The following is a 16,460-nucleotide window of genomic DNA, read 5'->3' as shown; positions in this document are numbered from 1 at the left end:
GAATGATGGTGAAAGTTTTTCTTTTTCGGGCCACCCTGCCTTGGTGGGAATCGGCCGGTGTGATAATAAAAAAAAAAAAAAAAAAATAAGGAAGCTATTGTTATATATGTTTATGTACAGTGGAACCTTGGTACTCGTACAGCTCCGTACTCAAACAATTAAGTATTCAAAGGCTTTGTTCGGTAAACAAATTGTTCAGTAGTCGACCGTTTGCTTGGCACTTGACCAAACAAACATGACCTGCCAGAAAGGTCCTGAGAGAGGGATAAGAGGCGCTGTGTGTGTCACTAACAACAACCTTCAACACTTCTGTCGAAACATGGGGACTATCTGAGGTATGGAAGACAGCAAATGTAGTCCCAATTTTTAAGAAAGGAGACAGACATGCAGCATTACACTACAGACCAGCATCACTGACATGTATAGTATGTAAAGTCATGGAGAAGATTATCAGGAGAAGAGTGGTGGAACACCTAGAAAGGAATGAGCTAATACACAGCAACCAGCATGGTTTCAGGGAAAGGAAATCTTATGTCACAAACTTACTGGGGTTTTCGACAATGTGAAGGAAGTAAAACAAGAGAGAAAAGGGTGGGTAGATTGTATTTTCTTGGACTGTAAGAAGGCTTTTGACACGGTTCCACATGAGAGATTAGTGCTAAAGCTAGGTATAACAGGAAAGGCACCACAGTAGATCAGAGAATACCTGACAGGTAGGAAACGACGAGTGATGGTACATGATGAGGTGTCAAAGTGGGTGTCTGTGACAACCAGGCTTCCACAGGGGTCAGTCCTAGGACCAGTGCTGTTTCTGGTATATGTGAATGACATGTCAGAAGGGATAGATTCAGAAGTGTCCCTGTTTGCAGATGATGTTAAGTTGATAAGAAGAATTTATTTGGATGAGGATCAGGCAGGACTACAAAGGCATCTGGACAGGCTGCAAGCCTGGTCCAGCAACTGGCTTCTTTAGTTTAACCCCACCAAGTGCAAAGTCATGAAGATTGGTGAAGGGCAAAGAAGATCGAAGACAGAGTATAGTCTAGGTGGCCAAAGACTGTAATGCTCACTCAAGGAAAAGGATCTTGGGGTGAGTATAATACTGAGCACATCTCCTGCGGCAAAAAACAACCAGATAACTGCTGCAGCATATGGGCGCCTTGCAAACCTAAGACTAGCATTCTGATACCCCGATACCTCAGTAAGGAATCATTCAAGACTCAGTACACCATGTACGTCAGGCCCATACTGGAGTATGCAGCACCAGTTTGGCACCCACACCTGGTCAAGCACATCAAGAAATTAGAGAGTGCAAAGGTTTGCAACAAGACTAGTCCCAGAGCTCAGGGGAATGTCCTAAGAGGAAAGGTTAAGGGAAATCGGCCTGATGACACTGGAAGACAGGAGGGTCGGGGAGACATGATAACGACATACAAAATACTGCTAGGAATTGACAAAATGGACAGAGACAGGATGTTCCAGAGATGGGACACAGTAACAAGGTGTCACAGTTGAAAGTTGAAGACTCAGATGAATCACAGGGATGTTAGAAAGTATTTCTTCAGTCACAGAGTTGTCAGGAAGTGGAATAGTCTGGGAAGTGATGTAGTGGAGGCATGATCCATACATAGCTTTAAGAAGAGGTATGGTAAAGCTCATGGAGCAGGAAGAGGCAACCACAACTAGATGAGTAAATACACACACACACACACACCTAATCTAACGTCCACCTTATCACTGATGACTAGGACACATGTGCAACACATGGGTGTCTCTAGTGGCATCATTAAACACTCGTGTGCACCACGTGTGTTGCACGTGTGTCTTATTCATTATCTTGTTCGTGTGATGTTCATTCATTTGATCCGATATGGTAAACGTGAGGAAATTAAAACTACATCGGAGTGTAAAACAAATTCCAAGCACACAACAGAGCGAAAAACCAACGTCAAAGACCTGGGAGTGATCATGTCGGAGGATCTCACCTTCAAGGACCATAACATTGTATCAATCGCATCTGCTAGAAAAATGACAGGATGGATAATGAGAACCTTCAAAACTAGGGAGGCCAAGCCCATGATGACACTCTTCAGGTCACTTGTTCTATCTAGGCTGGAATATTGCTGCACACTAACAGTACCTTTCAAGGCAGGTGAAATTGCTGACCTAGAATATGTACAGAGAACCTTCACGGCACGCATAACGGAGATAAAACACCTCAATTACTGGGAACGCTTGAGGTTCCTAAACCTGTATTCCCTGGAACGCAGGCGGGAGAGATACATGATTATATACACCTGGAAAATCGTAGAGGGACTAGTACCGAACTTGCACACGAAAATCACTCACTACGAAAGCAGAAGACTCAGATGATGCAGTATAGCAGGAGATGCAACATTCCCCCAATGAAAAGCAGGGGTGCCACTAGCATGATAAGAGACAACACAATAAGTGTCAGGGGCCCAAGACTGTTCAACTGCCTCCCAGCATACATAAGGGGGATTACCAATAGTCCCCTGGCAGTCTTCAATAAGGCACTGGACAAGCACCTAAAGCCAGTACCTGACCAACCGGGCTGTGGTTCCTACGTCAGGTTGCATGTAGGCAATAGTAACAGCCTGGTTGATCAGACCCTGATCCACCACAAGGCCTGGTCACAGACCGGGCCAAGGGGGCGTCGACCCCCGAAACCCTCTCCAGGTATACTCCAGATCTCATTTTTCACAAATGCATCTGCAGATAGGTTTCAAACCATATTTCTTATTCCTCAGCCGCTCTGATGCCTCCAGAAATATAACAAATATTGGCAATAATATTAATATAAAATTCTGCAGAAATAATATTCACCTGTCAGCTGTAATAATTATGATAATAATGATAATAGTAGTAATAATGATAGTAATAGTATTAATCATAATAGTAATGATAGTAATGATGATAATAGTAATAATAATAATTGGAGAGGACAGTAAACAAGAGTGTACAATATAATTAACAATTATATCAGTATGTGTGAGAACAAACACACTTTGTGATGTATTTTTAAACCAAAAAAATACTGACTTTAACCTTGAAAATATCAAGGAAATCAAGGCAGCTGTGACACAGTGACCTTGATTATTATTCTTTATAAAGCAAAGAGGCGTGTTTATACAGGGTGTTTCAAATTGATGGACCCGGTTGTAATGACTTGTTGCCATGATATTGGGTCATAATTTTGGAACACTGTGTTTAAGCCAGATTTTTTTTTTTGAGTCAATTTTACAAATGATAATTGAAAAAAAAATATTTTGGAAATGAATAGATGTGGGAATTTGTTATTATTGGCATTGCACTACCCACCTCCAGGATGATAACCCACCTCCAGGATGATAACCCACCTCCAGGATGATAACCCACCTCCAGGATGATAACCCACCTCCAGGATGATAACCCACCTCCAGGATGATAACCCACCTCCAGGATGATAACCCACCTCCAGGATGATAACCCACCTCCAGGATGATCACCCACCTCCAGGATGATAACCCACCTCCAGGATGATAACCCACCTCCAGGATGATAACCCACCTCCAGGATGATAACCCACCTCCAGGATGATAACTCACCTCCAGGATGATAACCCACCTCCAGGATGATAACCCACCTCCAGGATGATAACCCACCTCCAGGATGATAACTCACCTCCAGGATGATAACCCACCTCCAGGATGATAACCCACCTCCAGGATAACCCACCTCCAGGATGATAACCCACCTCCAGGATAACCCACCTCCAGGATGATAACCCACCTCCAGGATGATAACCCACCTCCAGGATGATAACCCACCTCCAGGATAACCCACCTCCAGGATGATAACCCACCTCCAGGATAACCCACCTCCAGGATGATAACCCACCTCCAGGATAACCCACCTCCAGGATGATAACCCACCTCTAGGATGATAACCCACCTCCAGGATAACCCACCTCCAGGATGATAACCCACCTCCAGGATGATAACCCACCTCCAGGATAACCCACCTCCAGGATGATAACCCACCTCCAGGATGATAACCCACCTCCAGGATGATAACCCGCCTCCAGGATGATAACCCACCTCCAGGATGATAACCCACCTCTAGGATGATAACCCACCTCCAGGATGATAACCCACCTCCAGGATGATAACCCACCTCCAGGATGATAACCCACCTCCAGGATGATAACCCACCTCCAAGATCATAACCCACCTCCAGGATGGTAACCCACCTCCAGGATGATAACCCACCTCCAGGATGATAATCCACCTCCAGGATAACTCACCTCCAGGATGATAACCCACCTCCAGGATGATAACCCACCTCCAGGATGATAACTCACCTCCAGGATGATAACCCACCTCCAGGATGATAACCCACCTCCAGGATGATAACCCACCTCCAGGATGATAACCCACCTCAGGATGATAACCCACCTCCAGGATGATAACCCACCTCCAGGATAACCCACCTCCAGGATGATAACCCACCTCCAGGATGATCATCCACCTCCAGGATGATAACCCACCTCCAGGATGATAACCCACCTCCAGGATGATAACCCACCTCCAGGATGATAACCCACCTCCAGGATGATAACCCACCTCCAGGATGATAACTCACCTCCAGGATAACCCACCTCCAGGATGATAACCCACCTCCAGGATGATAACCCACCTCCAGGATGATAACTCACCTCCAGGATGATAACCCACCTCCAGGATGATAACCCACCTCCAGGATGATAACCCACCTCCAGGATGATAACCCACCTCCAGGATAACCCACCTCCAGGATGATAACCCACCTCCAGGATGATAACCCACCTCCAGGATAACCCACCTCCAGGATAACCCACCTCCAGGATGATAACCCACCTCCAGGATGATAACCCACCTGCAGGATAACCCACCTCCAGGATGATAACCCACCTCTAGGATGATAACCCACCTCCAGGATAACCCACCTCCAGGATGATAACCCACCTCCAGGATGATAACCCACCTCCAGGATAACCCACCTCCAGGATGATAACCCAACTCCAGGATGATAACCCACCTCCAGGATGATAACCCGCCTCCAGGATGATAACCCACCTCCAGGATGATAACCCACCTCTAGGATGATAACCCACCTCTAGGATGATAACCCACCTCCAGGATGATAACCCACCTCCAGGATGATAACCCACCTCCAGGATGATAACCCACCTCCAGGATGATAACCCACCTCCAGGATGATAACCCACCTCCAAGATCATAACCCACCTCCAGGATGATAACCCACCTCCAGGATGATAACCCACCTCCAGGATGATAATCCACCTCCAGGATGATAACTCACCTCCAGGATGATAACCCACCTCCAGGATGATAACCCACCTCCAGGATGATAACTCACCTCCAGGATGATAACCCACCTCCAGGATGATAACCCACCTCCAGGATGATAACCCACCTCCAGGATGATAACCCACCTCAGGATGATAACCCACCTCCAGGATGATAACCCACCTCCAGGATAACCCACCTCCAGGATAACCCACATCCAGGATGATAACCCACATCCAGGATGATAACCCACCTCCAGGATGATAACCCACCTCTAGGATAACCCCCCTCCAGGATGATAACCCACCTCCAGGATGATAACCCACCTCCAGGATGATAACTCACCTCCAGGATGATAACCCACCTCCAGGATGATAACCCACCTCCAGGATGATAACCCACTTCCAGGATGATAACCCACCTCCAGGATGATAACCCACCTCCAGGATGATAACCCACCTCCAGGATGATAACCCACCTCCAAGATCATAACCCACCTCCAGGATGATAACCCACCTCCAGGATGATAACCCACCTCCAGGATGATAACCCCCCTCCAGGATGATAACCCACCTCCAGGATAACCCACCTCCAGGATAACCCACCTCCAGGATGATAACCCACTTCCAGGATAACCCACCTCCAGGATGATAACCCACCTCCAGGATGATAACCCACCTTCAGGATGGTAACCCACCTCCAGGATGATAACCCACCTCCAGGATAACCCACCTCCAGGATGATAACCCACCTCCTGGATAACCCACCTCCAGGATGATAATCCACCTCCAGGATGATAACCCACCTCTAGGATGATAACCCACCTCCAGGATGATAATCCACCTCCAGGATAACCCACCTCCAGGATGATAACCCACCTCCAGGATGATAACCCACCTCCAGGATGATAACCCACCTCCAGAATGATAACCCACCTCCAGGATAACCCACCTCCAGGATGATAACCCACCTCCAGGATGATAACCCACCTCCAGAATGATAACCCACCTCCAGGATGATAACCCACCTCCAGGATAACCCACCTCCAGGATGATAACCCACCTCCAGAATGATAACCCACCTCCAGGATGATAACCCACCTCCAGGATGATAACCCACCTCCAGGATGATAACTCACCTCCAGGATGATAACTCACCTCCAGGATGATAACCCACCTCCAGGATGATAACCCACCTCCAGGATGATAACCCACCTCCAGGATGATAACCCACCTCCAGGATAACCCACCTCCAGGATGATAACCCACCTCCAGGATGATAACCCACCTCCAGGATGATAACTCACCTCCAGGATGATAACCCACCTCCAGGATAACCCACCTCCAGGATGATAACACCTCCAGGATGATAACCCTCCTCCAGGATGATAACCCACCTCCAGGATGATAACCCACCTCCAGGATAACACCTCCAGGAAAACCCACCTCCAGGATGATAACCCACCTCCAGGATGATAACACCTCCAGGATGATAACCCACCTTCAGGATGATAACCCACCTCCAGGATAACACCTCCAGGATGATAACCCACCTCCAGGATGATAACTCACCTCCAGGATGATAACCCACCTCCAGGATGATAACCCACCTCCAGGATGATAACTCACCTCCAGGATAACACCTCCAGGATAACCCACCTCCAGGATAACCCACCTCCAGGATGATAACCCACCTCCAGGATGATAACCCACCTCCAGGATGATAACACCTCCAGGATGATAACACCTCCAGGATGATAACCCACCTCCAGGATGATAACACCTCCAGGATGATAACACCTCCAGGATGATAACCCACCTCCAGGATGATAACACCTCCAGGATGATAACCCACCTCCAGGATGATAACACCTCCAGGATGATAACACCTCCAGGATGATAACCCACCTCCAGGATAACCCGCCTCCAGGATGATAACCCACCTCCAGGATGATAACCCACCTCCAGGATGATAACTCACCTCAGGATGATAACTCACCTCCAGGATGATAACCCACCTCCAGGATGATAACCCACCTCCAGGATGATAACCCACCTCCAGGATGATAACACCTCCAGGATGATGACTCACCTCCAGGATGATAACCCACCTCCAGGATAACCCACCTCCAGGATGATAACCCTCCTCCAGGATGATAACCCACCTCCAGGATGATAACTCACCTCCAGGATGATAACCCACCTACAGGATGATAACCCACCTCCAGGATGATAACCCACCTCCAGGATGATAACCCACCTCCAGGATAACCCACCTCCAGGATGATAACCCACCTCCAGGATGATCACCCACCTCCAGGATGATAACCCACCTCCAGGATGATAACCCACCTCCAGGATGATAACCCACCTCCAGGATGATAACCCACCTCCAGGATGATCACCCACCTCCAGGATGATAACCCACCTCCAGGATAACCCACCTCCAGGATGATAACCCACCTCCAGGATGATAACTCACCTCCAGGATGATAACCCACCTACAGGATGATAACCCACCTCCAGGATGATAACCCACCTCCAGGATGATAACCCACCTCCAGAATAACCCACCTCCAGGATGATAACCCACCTCCAGGATGATAACTCACCTCTAGGATGATAACCCACCTCCAGGATGATAACTCACCTCCAGGATGATAACCCACCTCCAGGATGATAACCCACCACCAGGATGATAACCCACCTCCAGGATGATAACCCACCTCCAGGATAACCTACCTCCAGGATGATAACCCACCTCCAGGATGATAACTCACCTCCAGGATGATAACCCACCTCCAGGATGATAACCCACCACCAGGATGATAACCCACCTCCAGGATGATAACCCACCACCAGGATGATAACCCACCTACAGGATAACCCACCTCTAGGATGATAACCCACCTCCAGGATAACCCACCTCCAGGATAACCCACCTCCAGGATGATAACCCACCTACAGGATGATAACCCACCTCCAGGATGATAACCCACCTCCAGGATAACCCACCTCCAGGATAACCCACCTACAGGATGATAACCAACCTCCAGGATGATAACACCTCCAGGATGATAACCCACCTCCAGGGTGATAACCCACCTCCAGGATAACCCATCTCCAGGATGATAACCCACCTCCAGGATGATAACCCACCTCCAGGATGATAACCCACCTCCAGGATAACTCACCTCCAGGATGATAACCCACCTCCAGGATGATAACCCACCTCCAGGATGATAACCCACCTCCAGGATAACCCACCTCCAGGATGATAACCCACCTACAGGATAACCCATCTTCAGGATGATAACCCACCTCCAGGATGATAACCCACCTCCAGGATGATAACCCACCTCCAGGATGATAACCCACCTCCAGGATGATAACCCACCTCCAGGATGATAACTCACCTCCAGGATGATAACCCACCTCCAGGATGATAACCCACCTCCAGGATGATAACCCACCTCCAGGATGATAACCCACCTCCAGGATGATAACTCACCTCAGGATGATAACTCACCTCCAGGATGATAACCCACCTCCAGGATGATAACCCACCTCCAGGATGATAACCCACCTCCAGGATAACACCTCCAGGATGATGACTCACCTCCAGGATGATAACCCACCTCCAGGATAACCCACCTCCAGGATGATAACCCTCCTCCAGGATGATAACCCACCTCCAGGATGATAACTCACCTCCAGGATGATAACCCACCTACAGGATGATAACCCACCTCCAGGATGATAACCCACCTCCAGGATGATAACCCACCTCCAGGATAACCCACCTCCAGGATGATAACCCACCTCCAGGATGATAACCCACCTCCAGGATGATAACCCACCTCCAGGATGATAACCCACCTCCAGGATGATAACCCACCTCCAGGATGATCACCCACCTCCAGGATAACCCACCTCCAGGATAACCCACCTCCAGGATGATAACCCACCTCCAGGATGATAACTCACCTCCAGGATGATAACCCACCTACAGGATGATAACCCACCTCCAGGATGATAACCCACCTCCAGGATGATAACCCACCTCCAGAATAACCCACCTCCAGGATGATAACCCACCTCCAGGATGATAACTCACCTCTAGGATGATAACGCACCTCCAGGATAACTCACCTCCAGGATGATAACCCACCTCCAGGATGATAACCCACCACCAGGATGATAACCCACCTCCAGGATGATAACCCACCTCCAGGATAACCTACCTCCAGGATGATAACCCACCTCCAGGATGATAACTCACCTCCAGGATGATAACCCACCTCCAGGATGATAACCCACCACCAGGATGATAACCCACCTCCAGGATAACCCACCTCCAGGATAACCTACCTCCAGGATGATAACCCACCTACAGGATAACCCACCTCTAGGATGATAACCCACCTCCAGGATAAGCCACCTCCAGGATAACCCACCTTCAGGATGATAACCCACCTACAGGATGATAACCCACCTCCAGGATGATAACCCACCTCCAGGATAACCCACCTCCAGGATAACCCACCTACAGGATGATAACCAACCTCCAGGATGATAACACCTCCAGGATGATAACCCACCTCCAGGGTGATAACCCACCTCCAGGATAACCCATCTCCAGGATGATAACCCACCTCCAGGATGATAACCCACCTCCAGGATGATAACCCACCTCCAGGATAACTCACCTCCAGGATGATAACCCACCTCCAGGATGATAACCCACCTCCAGGATGATAACTCACCTCCAGGATAACCCACCTCCAGGATGATAACCCACCTACAGGATAACCCATCTTCAGGATGATAACCCACCTCCAGGATGATAATCCACCTCCAGGATAACCCACCTCCAGGATGATAACCCACCTCCAGGATGATAACCCACCTCCAGGATGATATCCCACCTCCAGGATGATAACTCACCTCCAGGATGATAACCCACCTCCAGGATGATAACCCACCTCCAGGATGATAACCCACCTCCAGGATGATAACCCACCTCCAGGATGATAACCCACCTCCAGGATGATAACTCACCTCCAGGATGATAACCCACCTCCAGGATGATAACCCACCTCCAGGATGATAACTCACCTCCAGGATGATAACTCACCTCCAGGATGATAACCCACCTCCAGGATAACCCACCTCCAGGATGAAAACCCACCTCCAGGATAACCTACCTCCAGGATGATAACCCACCTACAGGATGATAACCCACCTCTAGGATGATAACCCACCTCCAGTATGATAACCCACCTCCAGGATAACCCACCTCCAGGATGATAACCCACCTACAGGATGATAACTCACCTCCAGGATGATAACCCACCTCCAGGATGATAACCCACCTCCAGGATAACCCACCTCCAGGATAACCCACCTACAGGATGATAACCAACCTCCAGGATGATAACCCACCTCCAGGATGATAACCCACCTCCAGGATAACCCACCTCCAGGATAACCCACCTACAGGATGATAACCAACCTCCAGGATAACACCTCCAGGATGATAACACCTCCAGGATGATAACCCACCTCCAGGGTGATAACCCACCTCCAGGATGATAACCCACCTCCAGGATAACCCACCTCCAGGATGATAACCCACCTCCAGGATGATAACCCACCTCCAGGATGATAACTCACCTCCAGGATGATAACCCACCTCCAGGATGATAACCCACCTCCAGGATAACTCACCTCCAGGATGATAATTCACCTCCAGGATGATAACCCACCTCCAGGATGATAACCCACCTCCAGGATGGTAACCCACCTCCAGGATGATAACCCACCTCCAGGATGATAACCCACCTCCAGGATGGTAACCCACCTCCAGGATGATAACCCACCTCCAGGATGATAACCCACCTCCAGGATGGTAACCCACCTCCAGGATGATAACCCACCTCCAGGATGATAACCCACCTCCAGGATGATAACCCACCTCCAGGATGATAACCCACCTCCAGGATGGTAACCCACCTCCAGGATAACCCACCTCCAGGATGGTAACCCACCTCCAGGATGATAACCCACCTCCAGGATGATAACCCACCTCCAGGATAACCCACCTCCAGGATGATAACCCACCTCCAGGATGATAACCCACCTCCAGGATGATAACCCACCTCCAGGATGATAACCCACCTCCAGGATGGTAACCCACCTCCAGGATGATAACCCACCTCCAGGATGATAACCCACCTACAGGATGATAACCCACCTCCAGGATGATAACCCACCTCCAGGATGATAATTCACCTCCAGAATGATAACCCACCTCCAGGATGATAACCCACCTCCAGGATGGTAACCCACCTCCAGGATGATAACCCACCTCCAGGATGATAACCCACCTCCAGGATGATAACCCACCTCCAGGATGATAACCCACCTCCAGGATGATAACCCACCTCCAGGATGATAACCCACCTCCAGGATGGTAACCCACCTCCAGGATGATAACCCACCTCCAGGATGATAACCCACCTCCAGGATGATAACCCACCTCCAGGATGATAACCCACCTCCAGGATGGTAACCCACCTCCAGGATGATAACCCACCTCCAGGATGATAACCCAACTACCTGTGGTTATGGACAGGTAGTCACACACATGCACAGGAGCTATGAATCGAACCCTGCAATCACAATTGGGTGAGTACACCGTGAACCTAGTAGCGAATAGCAAAGAGACGGGGCCAGGAGCCTGGACTCGACCCCTGTAACCACAAATAGGCGAATACAAATAGATGAGTACACACAAACAGTGGAGGCAGGATCCATACACAGCTTTAAGAAGAGGTATGATAAAGCTCTTGGAGAAGGGGGGAAAGTGGACCTAGTAGCGACCAACGAAGAAACAGAGCCTGGAGCTGTGAATCGACCCTTGCAACCACGTATAGGTGGGTACACTCACACATACACAATTGGAAGTTGAGGACTCTGATGAGTCACAGGGATGTTAGGAAGTATTTCTTCATAGAGTTGTCAGCAATTGGAATAACCTAGAAAGTGACGTAGTGGAGGCAGGAACCATACATAGTTTTAAGCTCAGGGAGCAGGGAGAGAGAGGACCCAGTAGCAATCAGTTAAGAGGCGGGCCCAGGAACTATGAATCAACCCCTGCAACCACAAATAGGTGAGTACCCACACCCTTGCTACCATACCTTCCTTCTTCATACCAGCTCGGATACACTTGCGGAGTCTGCAGTAGCGACACTGGTTCCTCTTGTCCTTGTCCACTGTACAGCTTCTGTTGAACCTGAGGGAGGCGCAGAGGGAGGTCACTCTCAACACAGTACTATGGAAACCATTGTTTTTTGAGACAGTTACGCACATATGGTAATGAGAGAGGGTGAATGGCAGTTTGAGAATAACATAGGAACGTACGCTAATTTCTACCCTAAGTTGTTATCCAACTACACGGTGGCCTGGTGGGTAAAGCTCCCGCTTCACACACGGAGGGCCCGGGTTCGATTCCCGGCGGGTGGAAACATTTCGACACGTTTCCTTACACCTGTTGTCCTGTTCACCTAGCAGCAAATAGGTACCTGGGTGTTAGTCGACTGGTGTGGGTGGCATCCTGGGGGACAAGATTAAGGACCACAATGGAAATAAGTTAGACAGTCCCCGATGACGCACTGACTTTCTTGGGTTATCCTGTGTGGCTAACCCTCCGGGGTTAAAAATCCGAACGAAATCTTATCTAACTTAGAGAACCAGGTAATAAGACAAGAAGGGGGGAGGTGGAAAGAGATATCAGAGAAAATAGGAACATTACATGTGTTAAATAGGAAGAATGCACCAGCAAGTACTGGACTCAATACACACAAGAAATAAAGAAACTACCTAGCCAGCTAGATGCCTCGACGACTATGGGACTAGAAATGCGACAGTAGTGAATACTAAAGAAGATATCAGTGAAGTACCTGCAGTTGTAGGTGTGATTCTTTCTGACGGAGCGACGGAAGAATCCTTTACAACCGTCACAGGAGTGTGCACCATAATGCTTACCAGTGGCCCTGTCGCCACAGATGGCACACGCCAAGGTGCCCACACTTCCCACCACCATCTCCCCGCTACCCACGATCGATACCCCTACACCACACAGTGATGTTACACTACCTGTGGAGTAAGGGGTAAAAGGTGGCTAATTAATACGAAAGCAAAAAGATACGATGGTTAATTGGGGTTAAAATCTATCTACTAAATGATGGTTGTGAAGGCTGAATGTCACCTCGACACCACAAGTCACGAATAATACTTAAAATACTGATTAAACTCCCAGTGTATATACACTGGTAGACATACAACTTCCAGTGTATATACACTGGTAGACATACAACTTCCAGTGTATATACACTGGTAGACATACAACTTCCAGTGTATATACACTGGTAGACATACAACTTCCAGTGTATATACACTGGGAGATACACAACTCCCAGTGTATATACACTGAGAGATACGCAACTCCCAGTGTATATACACTGGGAGATACACAACTCCCAGTGTATATACATTGGGAGATACACAACTCCCAGTGTATATACACTGCGAGATACACAACTCCCAGTGTATATACACTGAGAGATACACAACTCCCAGTGTATATACACTGGGAGATACACAACTCCCAGTGTATATACATTGGGAGATACACAACTCCCAGTGTATATACACTGCGAGATACACAACTCCCAGTGTATATACATTGAGAGATACACAACTCCCAGTGTATATACACTGAGAGATACACAACTCCCAGTGTATATACACTGGGAGATACACAACTCCCAGTGTATATACATTGGGAGATACACAACTCCCAGTGTATATACACTGAGAGATACACAACTCCCAGTGTATATACATTGGGAGATACACAACTCCCAGTGTATATACATTGGGAGATACACAACTCCCAGTGTATATACACTGAGAGATACACAACTCCCAGTGTATATACATTGGGAGATACACAACTCCCAGTGTATATACACTGGGAGATACACAACTCCCAGTGTATATACATTGGGAGATACACAACTCCCAGTGTATATACACTGAGAGATACACAACTCCCAGTGTATATACATTGGGAGATACACAACTCCCAGTGTATATACATTGGGAGATACACAACTCCCAGTGTATATACACTGAGAGATACACAACTCCCAGTGTATATACATTGGGAGATACACAACTCCCAGTGTATATACATTGGGAGATACGCAACTCCCAGTGTATATACATTGGGAAATACACAACTCCCAGTGTATATACACTGGGAGATACACAACTCCCAGTGTATATACATTGGGAGATACACAACTCCCAGTGTATATACATTGGGAGATACACAACTCCCAGTGTATATACATTGGGAGATACACAACTCCCAGTGTATATACATTGGGAGATACACAACTCCCAGTGTATATACATTGGGAGATACACAACTCCCAGTGTATATACACTGAGAGATACACAACTCCCAGTGTATATACATTGGGAGATACACAACTCCCAGTGTATATACATTGGGAGATACGCAACTCCCAGTGTATATACATTGGGAGATACACAACTCCCAGTGTATATACACTGAGAGATACACAACTCCCAGTGTATATACATTGGGAGATACACAACTCCCAGTGTATATACACTGGGAGATACACAACTCCCAGTGTATATACGCGCCTTTGCAAATACGTTCCCTATGATAGTACTTCCTTGGACCTCCTCCTTTCTGCAACATTGCAAGCTCCTGATACGTTGATTGCAACACGAAAGGCCTAGAGGTATTCAACTCCTCCTGTGGTTGTTTTGCATCCTGAGGGACTAATTACCTCATCTTTGTATATACTACTACAGTCTTCCCGCTGTTTCCTTCTATTGATAAAGTGACTGGAGGGCGAAACATCTACAAATACAGACACCCAGATGTTGTACGTGTTTAATTCTTCGTAATAACAGTAAATAACTGTGACAAGTTGATGTACAAGACATGTTAATGAAATACTGTGATGAGTTCCGAAGGATTTCACCTACACAGTAGGCGTCTTCAGTCCGATGAATTAGTCTTGAGGTAGTCAGTCCCTCAGCGTTGAAGTTAACTGAAGAAGCCTGCTGTGTGGGCGATAAGTTCCTAAACTAACTACCCAAGGTTTGCACATGTTTAGCTACTAACCTTGTTGGTGAAGAACCGCTGAATTAGGCACGATGACTGAATGTGTGGGTGGAGCAAACATGGGCGTGGGTGGGGCCGACATAGGCGTGGGTGGGCCAATGGTACCCCCGGTGTTGGCACCGTTGCTGCTACTGTTGCTGTTGTAGGCCTGGGGAGAGGCCAAGGGTGGGCTGGTGGGGTGATATACCTGAGTTGGGGAGTTTAACACGGACACATGTCCCCCACCACAACCCATGTCCACATCAATGCGTGGCATACTCATCCTCCGTGGCTGGACACGCACCTCCTTGTCCAACGTCTTTGGCTTCACCTGCTCCACAAGGGCAAAAATTTAATCACAAGAAAATTAAAACATTTCGTTATTAGATATACCTGAAGGGATACCAGTCTGACAGAAGGGATACCAGTTTGACAAGGGATACCAGTTTGACAGAAGGGATACCAGTGTGACAGAATGTATACCAGTGTGCCAGAAGGGATACCAGGCTGACAGAAGGGATACCAGTCTGACAGAAGGGATACCAGTCTGACAGAAGGGATACCAGTTTGACAGAAGGTATACCAGTTTGACAGAAGGTATACCAGTGTGCCAGAAGGGATACCAGGCTGACAAGGGATAACAGTGTGCCAGAAGGGATACCAGTCTGACAGAAGGGATACCAGGCTGACAGAAGCGACACCAGTCTGACAGAAGGGATACCAGTCTGACAGAAGGGATACCAGGCTGACAGAAGGGATACCAGGCTGACAGAAGCGACACCAGTCTGACAGAAGGGATACCAGTCTGACAGGGATACCAGTCTGACAGAAGGGATACCAGTCTGACAGAAGGGATACCAGTCTGACAGAAGCGACACCAGTCTGACAGAAGGGATG

General features: G+C 48.2%; 1 protein-coding gene across 3 annotated transcripts in view; it reads right to left on the bottom strand.

Moving 5' to 3' along the window:
- The window catches only part of LOC128705035 (hepatocyte nuclear factor 4-gamma-like), an 85,569-nt gene that overhangs the window by 41,238 nt on the left and 27,871 nt on the right, over positions 1-16,460 (bottom strand). For all 3 annotated transcript variants that reach the window (XM_070105129.1, XM_070105128.1, XM_070105130.1), the window contains exons 2-4: positions 15,585-15,894; positions 13,315-13,510; positions 12,553-12,647 (exon numbers count right to left, since the gene is read on the bottom strand). In XM_070105129.1, the coding sequence (XP_069961230.1) occupies positions 12,553-12,647; positions 13,315-13,510; positions 15,585-15,846 (553 nt within the window). In that variant the 5' untranslated portion in view covers positions 15,847-15,894. The remainder of the gene's footprint in view (positions 1-12,552; positions 12,648-13,314; positions 13,511-15,584; positions 15,895-16,460) is intronic.

Source organism: Cherax quadricarinatus, chromosome 97, assembly GCF_038502225.1.
Source record: "Cherax quadricarinatus isolate ZL_2023a chromosome 97, ASM3850222v1, whole genome shotgun sequence".
In the NCBI taxonomy this organism is placed as follows: domain Eukaryota; kingdom Metazoa; phylum Arthropoda; class Malacostraca; order Decapoda; family Parastacidae; genus Cherax; species Cherax quadricarinatus.
The sequence above is the reverse complement of the archived record's forward strand: the minus strand, read 5'-3'. Positions and strand labels throughout refer to the sequence as shown.